Source organism: Lepidochelys kempii, chromosome 5 (genome assembly GCF_965140265.1).
Source record: "Lepidochelys kempii isolate rLepKem1 chromosome 5, rLepKem1.hap2, whole genome shotgun sequence".
Taxonomy (NCBI): Eukaryota; Metazoa; Chordata; order Testudines; family Cheloniidae; genus Lepidochelys; species Lepidochelys kempii.
Genome location: NC_133260.1, coordinates 70,638,295 through 70,650,668, shown reverse-complemented (window position 1 = coordinate 70,650,668; position 12,374 = coordinate 70,638,295). Strand labels below are relative to the sequence as shown.

The following is a 12,374-nucleotide window of genomic DNA, read 5'->3' as shown; positions in this document are numbered from 1 at the left end:
CCCTTCTCACATGGGGTTTCCAATTTCACCCTCAGTCACCAGAGCTTCAGGTTCCCTGCTTCCCCTTCAGTTACCTCTGAGCCATGGAGCTCTGGGAGTTCTACTACAGCCCCTCATCTCTCTGGAGAGTCTTTTCCCCTCAAGCCTCCTGTCCTGGACCCTGCACTCAAGTCCAGCTTTCCTCTGGGTGAGGGATTCCACAGCCCTGCTGTGCTGTGCTGTGCTGTGCTGTGCTCAGACTCAGACTCAGACAGGATTGCTCCTACCAGTCTTCTCTGTGGGTTATCTAACCTACCATACCCCTCCCTTAGCACTCACTCTGGAGGTTTATGTTTTTATCTCCTCCCCAGATGGCCTGATTTTGTCACCTAATCTACCTGTCATGTGACTTTGCTTATTTTCTGCACCTGGGGAGGCAAGCAAAGTGTCACAGGCGGGGCTAGACCCCTCTCCTCTTAAAGGGACAGTCACCGTGTGACATGGCCCTTCACACCACTCTGGCAACTAAAAAGAGTTGTAAAGCCAGTGGATCCAGCCTCCAGGAGTAAAGGGAGCACCCGCATGACACAGAGACAGCATAATGGCTCTGTACTACCTGGGGCAAAGGGCATGACCTGGGGGAAGGAGACGGGGTTGGAGTGCTACTGCTGGAGTGGCCATTAAATAGCAAAATATAAGTTAAAGCAACCTGGAGATTTCTCTAACTTATGCTGGCAGCCAAGTATACCTTCCTGCTGGCCTGAAAATAGGGAAATCTTAATCTGACTGTTGTCCTTTTAAAAATGTATGGGTACTCAGGAAAGAGGGTAGAACCTCACTACGTCAGCTACAAATTAAACAAAAGAGATTCAATTAAAAATTAAAAAAAATAAATATAAACGTAGCAGTGATGTTTTACAGTACAATTCAGGAAAAATCACTCCCCTCCTTGGTTGCCTGTGAGGAGAGAACAGTGTAATTTAGGAAGGGGCACCAAAAGGCATTGTCTTGGCCTCTGGGGTTCGCTAGAAGGCCGGGACGCCTCTGCCATGTCCCTTTATTGCTAGCTTCTCCCTGTGCTAGGCCAAATGAGGAGGTGTGATGCATTAAGCCAGCTCCACGCCATTAGAGAATCCTCAGATACAGGGGAAGCCCTGGTGTAGTCAGCTATGCTGGCTTTAGGGCAGTTGTGCACTCGTGGAACAGAACGAGATGACTGTAACACAACTGAGGATGGAGGCCAATATGTAAATGAAAGGTACTGCTAACTGTTATACGAATTTCTGTGTGTGTTTTCAGGTAATCCTTTTGTTCCATTTAGTAAAACAAAAGGCTCTGACTTTGGAAATATAATATTTCTGTGTTTAAATCTCCATCTTCCACAGAGGGCAATTTATAAACCTTTGCTATGGAGTATGGAGGTGTTTAGGTATTTGAAAGAAACCTTGCATTTGCAGTATGAGACTGCTGAAGAGGCACTATGTGGATAATTATCTCAATTCATTAGCATAGCTGAAAGCTTAAGAGTGAGAGCTTCATCACAATGATTTATAAGTAAAGTTAACATCACAGCTAATATTAACACTTATCTTTTATTAAACATTAAAAATTTTATTGCTATAAATGTAATGTCTATAGATGATACATCAACAATGTGAAAAAAATCAAGGATACATTGTTTTTATCCATCGTTAAATACTGTGATGTTGCTCACTATGATGGTGGCAGCTTCATTTTTAGTAAGCATTTGCTATGGGTTTCAATAAGGCAGTTCAAGCTTGTTAGCTAAGTGAATATCAAATTCACTAACCTGGGTATTTTGGTCTCATGTTAAGGTAAAGTAGTTTCATGCTGCTTGTACAGTTGGTTCATACATAGACATCTGTCAGGTACTTTAGGGATTCAGCACTGCAGTTGGTTGAAAATACTGTGGTTGCACAAATGCACTCAGGTATTGTATCAGGCTGCTTTCAGTGCTGCACAAGTCCTGCAATCCATTTTTCTTCCTCTGTTTAAAATGTATGAATAGTGTTAGTAGAAAATAAAGCAGAAGAAACATATACAGATTAGAGTAGAGGAAATGGCAAAAACCCATTAAAATGTCTGCTTTCAACACTCTTAGGTGAACCCATTGATGCTGTTCCTCTGTGCTAGAGGGCTTGTGAATACATAGAATACAGTGAACTGCTAGGAATGGCTGTTTTCTTGAAAGTCATTTTGTAAGGTGTAGGTCACAATTTTTTCCCTTTAAAATCTCACAGCTCTGAGCAAAAGTTTAAAGATTATCAATTTCAAGTTATATCCCCAGTGCAGAATCTACAAAGGAGGATTTGATCAGTAAGACAACATCTATTTTCTGTTCACTAGAAAAATCATTATTTGCATTTCTCTTTCTCTACTGTGGATCACCATGCCCTCAATTGATCTTCACTGACCAGCTTCATCTTACATCAATTCAATGCACACTGAAAAACTACCACTTGTGCTTCAGATGCTACAAAATCAGTTCCAAGGAAATTTAAGCAATTCAGATAGTTTCTCTCGATGAAACTGAACTCTTGTACTGCACAAAAATTGAGAGGGAGCTGATGTGGAACTAAGAAGCTGTAAGAGATTAACCAACCAGGTAGTAAAAAATGGTATAGGTTGGCAAGAGTGCAGGACATATATGGTGTAGTCAATTGTGTGTCAGGTTTTATGGTACAATTTGTCCATCTGAGAGCTACAGTCTTACTTCGTAGCTGAGGCAAATGGGATAAGGTTGATACAGGTAAGAAACATTTGATGGGGTTGTTTTTGTTTTTAAATTTCACATACTATTCCAGTTCTCTTTTAAGCCATTGCAGGCTATTGTTGTTATAACAAGTTCCTATATCACCACTGTACGTAAGGTAGCATCAATCTTTTTACCATAAAAGAAATCCTTCTTTTCAGTATTGCCTATCTGGACTATAGAAATTCAAACTTGGCTGAGTTTTATCATATAAGATCTCAGCAGTCTGATAGAAAATGCCTACCTCTATATGGAAAAGAAATTACTGCATGTATATAGTTTGTAAAGGTTTTGGGAGCCTCACAGATGAAAAACATTCTTATTTTTTATGTTCTTTACATTGTTCCATGCAGAAGGTGTGCCTGGTGCTTTATGGGCAAGTAAAAAAGATAGATCCCTGCCCCAGTTTTTTATGCTTTACTATTAGTAAAAAGGTGTTTTTTTCATTTGTAAAGAAAAACATTTTATTTGCGTCTCTTGGAGCATAAAGAAATATGGGTTAATCATCTCCACTATATGAGGGGAAAATACTTTGAAATTGCTAAGCTTTTTAACTTCAGAAATCCTTTATTGTGCAGGTGCGGTACATTTTAGTCACAAAATTGTATAAGGCTCTTTATAATTATTAATTGAATTTATACTATTTTTACAATTAGGCATAATTACTAAAATAAATATGCAGTAGTCAACTAAGAATGCTTTGGGGAAAAAACAATTAAATATGCAAAACAAGACCTATGCTTAAAAAAATGTCTAGCTTGTCAAGGAAACCCAGGGAAAAAAGGGAATTCACAGAAAGGGAGTATGCATCCAACACCACGGAATATGTAAGTAATACAGATGGCCAGGCCACATTCAGAACTGAAGTCCTTCACTCTCCTGTTCTCCCACTTAGAAAAAATTAAAAAAAAGAAACTATGAGTTTGCAAATTCCTGTGTAGTCCCATGTTGTGTGCTCCAAGTCCCTATGGCACCCACATTTTGGCTGGCTACAAATGAGAGGGAAGCATAATATTGAGGCTAAAGTACAGGACTGGGAGTTAGGAGATCTGGGTTCTAGTCTCTGTATGATAGGGATACTTCCCTATCTAACAGGTGATGTGAGGCTGAATTAATATTTGTTTTGTGCTTTGAGATCCTCACATGGCAGGCACTATACATGTGCAATATATTATGATGATTCTTTATTATTGTTACTACAGGATGATAATGCAACTTATATTTTAGGAAACGCCTTTATTTCATTTAGTTCCTGCCTTTTTCACTGTGCAGTACTGCAAAGGCATGGCAATAAAAGCAACTTCACACCATGTCCCTTTTCTTCCAGGCTGCTTACAGGACTTTGTCCTTGTCTCTTTTTAGCACCATCTGTGGGAGTAATTGTGTAAACTGTAATCTACATATGATATAGCTAATGTCTTTTTATCACCAGGTTATATAATCCTGCTCAGAGTCAGGGAGGTAATAATAGCTGGAAGCTGCACTGGTAGCAAATTACAGTTATGGAGCTTGCTAGTGTAGACAAAGGCTCAAAGAAGCCATATTCACTCACTTTAAGCAATCTGCTAGCTTGTTCCAAGAGCAGACTCTTGGATGATTGTGTATAGTAGCTGTTATTGCTCCAGAGCAACTAGGTCAGTGTTGGTGTGTTGCCCACTCCCTAACCCTGACTGTGTAAAGAAAACAGGGAGGAAAAAGAGAGAGTCAGTCCAATAGGAGTGTTGCTTTTCAAAACAGATACATTTGGGGGAGGAAGGGGTGACAGAAGGGACTTGGAGGCCTCTGGGAGCCCCCACCTGCTCTATCTGAGAAGGAATCTCTCCCCCCCCCCCCCCCCCAGAGTCACTTATAGCAACAGCAGGAGAGTAGGTAGCATGAGGTAGCCCAGCTGCTGAAGACAGGAGGCAGGGGAAGTCTCTCTAGGGCTCCCTGCAGGTCGTGAGAATGTCAGGGTCCAGACTAATGACCTCCCCACAAATACCTTCATTAATAGGGAAGAGGGCATGAAAGGGACCAGCAACTCTCCCAAAAGAATACTCCTAACAGGACAACAGGAGAGAGCGGATTGCCCCTGAAATATAAGCACAGGGAGTGAGAATATTCTCCATTCCAACTTCCCCATTCCTTGCATCAGGGTGATCCTCTGAATTATCACAAGAAGGGGGACACATGGGGACCTGGTTGTCCAGATTCCCCTTTAAGGGATGGAGGAACAAATTCTCCACCCTGTGAAGAGGACTGAAAGCCTTTGGCCATGCGTTTTCTTTTAGTGTGGGCCTGCTCCAAAGCCCACTGAAGTCAATAGAAGGACTGAGTGATGTCAATGGGCTTTGCATTAGAGCTCTGTTGACAACTTTGAAAGCATGCAAGGCAGCTTCATTACTTTTCTTCTTTGTGTGCTCACTATCTGATAACATAGTCTTTTAGCTATGTAGTATCTGATAACACAGTCTTTTAGCTAGGTAGTTGGAATACTGTTGCCCCTCTGCTGAGCAGTAGCAGAACTCAGCATTTTGCATGTTGGTTTCCCATTGAGGGAGAAATCAGTGACACTGACTTTTGGCATTTTCTTAGTATATCTTGTTGATTCACACCAGTGCTGGGACATAAGGAGTCAAACAATACTCAACCAAAACCCTCTTGCAGGAATTCCAGCCCAAATACTAATGCCTGGTTCCTTGGAAGCAACTTTGCACCAAGAACTAACTGTACAGGAAGAGTCTAGAGAGCAACTTCTCTGTTTGAAACAGCTCCTTCCAAATAGCTCCCATGACAAAAAAAGGCTAACAACACAGCATTTCTTCAGAGACCACATTGCTCACAGTCTGAGTAAAAGTCGTAAGACTATTAATAGCACCCTCTTGTGACTTCTGCCATAAAAATACTTATTAACAGGATTTACATGCCTGTGGGACAAGGTAGGTGAGGTAATACCTTTTACCAGACCAACTGGTGTTGGTGGAAGGTACAACCTTTTGAGCTTCACAGAGCTCTTCCTCCGGTCTGGGGAAGGAAACCAGAGTGTCTGAGCTAATACGTTGGGACAGATTGTTTACTTAACAACTTATATTTAGCTCAGACACTCTGGTTTCCTTCTGCAGAACGGAGGAAGAGCTCTGTGAATCAGCCTTAAAGTTTGTATCTTCCACGAACACAAGCTGGTCAAACAAAAAATATCTCCTTGCCTACCTTGTCTATCTCATATCCTGGAATCAACATGGCTCCCAACAATACTGCAAACAATTTTAGATACTACTATGATGGGTTAGAGGTAACTCTATGGTAGGTAGACAGTTGAAACAATCATGCTGCAAGTGCAGAGGTAGCCTATTTATGTTACTGCAATATTTATGGTATTCCTTATACTTAGCACAGAATAGGGAATACAGAGAAACAGCATTAGTTGCAGTTGTGAAGATTTCAATACTGACCGCTACTCGGAGCTGGCCTGATGACACAGTGATGAAAATTCCGGAGCTCTATTTACATTAGCACTCCAACTCTTTTTTCCATTGATGGAAATGCACTGGTTGAAGATTTCCCCAAAAAGACTAGCATAGATGCAGGCATAGCACGTTCAATAGCATTTAATAACATAAGTGCTTCCAAAATGATTTCAGAAAAATGAATGCTGATATGTAATGATGTTGGATGTTTCTTTTTTTACTAAAGAAAGGAACTTTTGCAAGCAAGAATACCAATTTATCCATATCCAGATATCCTTACCCGGACAGACAGGGAGCTAAAGAAGATAATTGAAGATCAAGTAAGATCCTTATTTCCATTTTTTTGTTTGACAAGTAGCATTGTTTACAATTATAAAAAAGCTCTTTGAGAAAGGACAAGCAGACCTGAAAAAAATATGCATTCACATAAATTGAATATTGAGCATTACAAAATTCAGCCATTGCCAAACTTTATTACCTTTTAACTCTGCCACAAGTGCATCTTATTTGCTTCCTTAAGTTATGGAAAACACTTCCCTTTGTTATTTGTTAAATAATAGCCTAATCCTAGTGTCCTGAATTAGCGCTGTTTTCTTCTGACAAGAATCTTGCATCTGAGTACAGAGCACTGATTTCTTCTGATGTGTGTTCCTAACAACTGAATCCAAAGCCTTTGACTTAGTTTTGTGGTGACCATCCTTTAACCTTGACAGATCAAAACGATTTCTTAATCACTTTGATCTTGTAGGATTTACAAGAGCGGGAGAGGCAGGAGGCTAGTCCATTAAAGCAATATATTAATCCACTGCACTGCATTCAGGCATCAACTTCTTTATCTAAAAATATATCGCTACATTCTGCTTTTATTTATTTAGAAACAATGTAGAAAGATATATTCAATTTGACCTTGTTGCTTAAACTCAACTTGACAGATATGCCAAGACTACAGAGGTAAATTTTCACTATAGCTCACGGAGACGTAGTGATGGATTGCTGTTAGCAAGTCCTGATTGGCAACAGATGCTAGTAACACTGGAGTGTATCTGGTGGCTAAATTGGAAGGCACTGAGCCAATAATTTGTGTCATAACATTTAGCTACATATTAGTATTTTAGTAATTTTGTGAGAACTGTTATATTATTAACTATTATTATTTATATTACCATACTGCCTAGGAACCCCAGTCACAGACCAGAACCTCATTGTGCTAGGTGCTGTACAAACAGAATAAAACAGTCCCTGCCCCAAAGAGACAACTGATGGTTACAGACAGACCAACAGGGGAGTCACATGAAACAATGAGACAAGATTGTTCAGCATGATCGACAGGGGTCTCAGCCACCTAACTTATCAAGTTTTTTGAAGGCACCATGGCAGAGGGGAGTTTGAAGGAGAGATTTGAAGGAGGATAATGAGTTAGTTTTGCAGATGCTCACTGGGAGCTTCTCCCAAGTGTGAGAGGCAGGACTGCTTGGTGCTGTGATCTGGAGCTAAATAGTTTTGGTTGGAACAATAGTCGCAGATGCTTCAGAAAGTGATGTCATTAAGTACATGGCTTAGATTCAAGTAGATTCTAATACCATGATCTTGCTCCCATTAAAGTAAATAGGAGTTTTGCAGTTCAGAGACTTCAGTGATAGCAGGACCAGGCTTTGTCATTACTGTGCCAATACCCTAATGGGGCGGTAGAGGAATGCTATATCGCTACAGTAGCTACCATCTTTTGCATCAGGATTTGACCAATTGTGGGTCACTATTATGCCTTCAGTTACATTTGGGTTTCATGAGCATAACTAAAAGCAAAATCTGATTTGTAATCATTGATAGACCCTCCATCTGTATTTTTGGAAGAGTGCTCTGTATGTCCTCAAGACTATTACTAGCTGCAATAAGATCAGCCAGTCTAGTGAGATTTACACTGACTGATCATACACATTTCCTAAATATAAGGGGCTACTATGCCCAGATCCTAAAGTCCTAACTAAGGGCTAGATTCTGAGAGGTATGCAAAAGAGTGAGGGCAAATGGAGGGTCTCCCTGTCTTTTGTATCCTTGGCTAGGGGTTGGTTTGAATACGGTTACAAAGACCAATGCCGAGGCCCCTGGTTATTGCTACGGTGGGTGCTGGTTGTTTGGTTTTTTGGATGTGTCAGCACTTTAATGTCTTAGAGCACACTTCACTGGGACCCAGGTAGCCTCTACAGTAAGTCTTAGTAAGCCACGCAAGCCTGCTACCTGCAGTTATGCTCATACCTTTACTCAGTATTGCGTTGTCTATTGACCTGGCAGCTAGAACTGATGTCCAGTTCAGTGGAGCAAGCTGCAGTCTTTATTTAACTGGTTCTCCTAAAAGCCACATCCTACTGACAGTATTATGAGAACAAAAGGTTATTTATTCATAGATTTTCAGTAGATTGTTAGCAAGAGTCCCGCATTTCTCTGCCCACTTTCTCCAAGGTCTTTGGTAGTATATAGCATTTGCTTAAACTGAAAAGCACCTTGGGGGGTTGGGACCATACTCCCTATATAACATCAGGTGATCCCAAAGGCCAATGCTTTTAAGAGGGTTTAATGCCAGAAATGCTTGTGCTCCCAAGAGTGGGTATTTTATTTTCAGGTATTTTGCTTCACAAAGAACAATAGTAAGTAAATAACTTTTCTTTGTTATGTTTATCAGAAGTGCTGTTTTGGTTTTTGGACTTCCTTTTGCCATCACAATTCTCTCATGAATCTCCCCTAAGAAATCCCAAATTCCTTATTCTCTATATGCTATCATATCTGATTCACCTTTCTTTGCTGACTTCATTATTGCTGATTTTATAAAGCCAGGTTTGGGAACGAAAGAAATATTATGTTAAACAGCTTTTAGATTTAATTTTCCATTGAGTTGTCACTGTGTAGACAGCAAAAATACCAAGTGAATTGAAATCTTTTTGATAATTCAGAGCACTTCTTTCAGCTGACATTCACTGTAACCATGGACAACATGCCCATGAGCCACTGGTTTGTTTCATGGTGGGGGAAGTTTTTTGAAAAAGACACCTACTTTTTAGGATTGATTATCCCATAAGGTATCAGTGGGCCTCACAATATTCCAGTCAGCTTCCCAACAGCATGAGAAAATTTACATTTCAGCCCAGAATTTACCACACCTGGTCCTGTGCTTTGAGACTGTGGTTCCTCCCTCCCACTCCCACCCACACTTTATTCTTCTTATGAAACCTAAAAAAACCTCCAAAACACCTGACACATTTTTATTGCTGTGTTACTCAGACTTGGATTTTCTGTATTTAAGAGTCTGTAGCTGCAGGGCCTCCATTAATGCAGTAATAACATTGTCATTGAGGAACAAAAGAAGAGACATTAACTTCTGCTTCTTGATTGCAGCACTATAATACTTTCAGTCTTTTTCAGCAAAGTGTTTTTACTTCTGGCAATGCCGATGTTCCCTATAAAGGCTGAAATAAGCAAATACATTTCTTCCTTGATTCCTGCCCCCCCCCCCCCCCGCCTCCAGTTTATCAGCATTGAGAATGTTTGTAAGTGAAACCATGAGATAGATTGGAAATATGAATACCAATTGTATTATGTTTAAGTTAGAGCTGATCAGGGCCATCCACAAATGCATGATATTTTCCACTGGACGTATGAGCCTTCCTCCCTGCAAAGTCATATACTTCTGTTTTAGAAGCAATAAGGCAAGCTATGACATCTGTCCACTGTCCCAACCCTTGCACACAGCCCCAAGCCTCCAACAGAAGCCATTTTCCTAAATACCTGTCCTTAAATTATCATTAGCCTTTGCCGTTTGTGCAGTTGTTTTCCTCACATTAACCCTGGTTATGCCAAATTGTGTTTTTTCCTATATAGACATCATTCACCAAAATGAAATCATTCTCTTTTTTTGCAACAGTGGCAGAAAGAGCTGCAGATCAGACTTAAGGAAGAAGAGGAGCTCCTGGAGAAAGCACTTCAGGAAAAACAAAGGAAGGAGGAAGAGCACTTCAGAGAAGTTATGAAAAGGCGAGAGGAAAAGCTGCACAAGAAAACCAAACCTTATGAGCTTCCTGTTAAACACAAAGATGAAGATTTGATACAGTGAATTAAAAGAGCCAGACTGTCAGTATTTCAGCAACCAGCACAAACGTGGGCCTGAGTTTCTAATTTAAATTTAAATACTTTAAAAATAAAATTAAAAGAACAATTAGAAAAAATAACTCTGCTCCCCAGTGACAGATTGGTGTGTACTTGTAAAATGACCTAGCATGCCAGGTCTGCAGCTCTGAAACACCTAGGGAATCCATTCCCCTGAGGATTTCAGCAGTCTAGGGAAAATCCCTGGATGTTACTGAGCTGTCGAGGCAGCTCTATGCCCTCAGCACAGGAGGTGTTCCTGGGGTAAGAGGAAGTGGCTGGAGCACCACAGCATCCAGTCATCCCAAGCTGCTAGAGTAGCCCTTTTAGGTCATGGGCAGCCAGGTTTAATTTAGGGTAGTTCTGAGATTGCCTTTTGTTATATGGAGGACTTGGATGGGCCTAGTGTCAGGGAGCCTCTGCCCCTCACATGCCCTGAGCCAATTGTAGATGCAGCTAAGACTCTAGCCCATTAGTCTTAGAAACATGCAAAAAGGCTCCATTTCAGTAAATGGGCTTAGGGGAAACCTTTTTATAGCTTTGACTTCCTGAGCTTTATTTGGAGTTTCTGTTTCCAAAAATGACACTGAAGCTTCCAAATTTTACCTGATTTCAGGTCAAAATCATGTGAAATCAGAGAGATTTCTAATGGTCTCCCCTCAGAACCATAATTGGCCAAATAGCTCCTCACATTTGCCAAAGGACGAGCAAACCTTTGTGAACGTTGCCTTAGTTTGGGTTTGAAACAAAACCAGACACATTTTTCTGAACTGAGGTTTCCTTAAGAAAGGTTCATAAAGCTTCAGTTATTTCCTAAATGCAAAAACTTTCATGCATCATCACTTTTTGCTACACTCTTCTGAGATAAGATATATTTGAAGAGTGGTCATTATACCTGCAGCAACTAAGAATCCCAGTTGAGTGCAATTTTTCCAGTTTTTTCCAGTAGTATAATTAGCATTTCTTCCTATTAATTCTCAACTTATGATCACACAACATTTTTTGTCATTTGTAAACCAGAAGTAGCTGATGTTCATTACTAAACCATTGAATATGAATGAGTTGTAAATAATTGATCCGTGGCATTGCTGAATCATCTCTGAAAAAGAATGAGCATCAGCTGAGTTTTGCCTGTGTGAGAAAAATCTTAGAATAAAACTGGCTGTAAACTTGTCAGAATATGGGAGCAATGAATTGAAACAAATTTCTTCTTGAAAGTTTCTTTAAAAAAAAACAACCCCCGCTAAGAAATCAGTAAGAGTGGGCTAGAATCATATTACTCTTGAAATACAGCAGATCGCCCACTGCTGGCACTGGGCCTCTTGGGCATGTGGTTATGTGATTTGAATGCACAGTTGTACTACTTGCATTTGCTAATGTGGCAGGTGATTGCACACTTAAGTTATTTGAAAATCTGACTCTCAAAGTGTCAGCATTAGGCATCATGGCTAAAAGAGTTGTGATGAATGGGGCAGTTCGTGCTTCTTTGAGCAGACATTTCAGGTGGCCAAAGGCAATGTTACATTGATTCATGTTTGGAGGGTTACTTTTGAAGACTTGTGACATGCACATCTCAAGACCAACAGAGAAACCCTACAGATCTCAGTATCCCCAAGAAGGCCCAGTGTCTCTGAATCGTTCCCAAAGTTTTCCCTGCCATTCCCCTTCCCCCCACCCGCCCCACAATGGGTCTGAAAGGAGTCATTTGACCCTGAATGCCTGCCTAACAACTGTCCTGAGGCCCCCTCCCCCCCAAAGGAGAATTCCTCTGTGCCTAAAATGAACCCACAGGAGTTTATGCCGATTGGTTCATGACTGTATCCCTTGAGAAAAATCTCTGCAGAATGAGGGATGAAACGCCATGTAGGATGGTCATCACATTGATCCTGCCACTCTCACCACCAGCAGCCCCCTTCCACAGCTACAGCATGCTCAGTAACGCTGCTGAAGCTGGCTGCTCTCGTTCTGCTCTCCCACTCCCCCCGAAGCACAGGTTGTCTCTCAGAATGTCTTCAAATTGAGCTGGTTCCCTTGTTTCAATG

The 12,374-nt window shown here is 40.8% G+C and overlaps 1 protein-coding gene across 4 annotated transcripts in view; it reads left to right on the top strand.

Moving 5' to 3' along the window:
- Positions 1–11,527, top strand: part of TMEM232 (transmembrane protein 232) — a 138,773-nt gene extending 127,246 nt beyond the window's left edge. For 2 of the 4 annotated variants that reach the window (XM_073344672.1, XM_073344673.1), the window contains exons 13-14: positions 6,425–6,518; positions 10,112–11,527. In XM_073344672.1, the coding sequence (XP_073200773.1) occupies positions 6,425–6,518; positions 10,112–10,300 (283 nt within the window). In that variant the 3' untranslated portion in view covers positions 10,301–11,527. The remainder of the gene's footprint in view (positions 1–6,424; positions 6,519–10,111) is intronic. The other 2 variants (XM_073344675.1, XM_073344674.1) reach the window with 2 other exon arrangements.
- Positions 11,528–12,374: the final 847 nt, after the last annotated feature.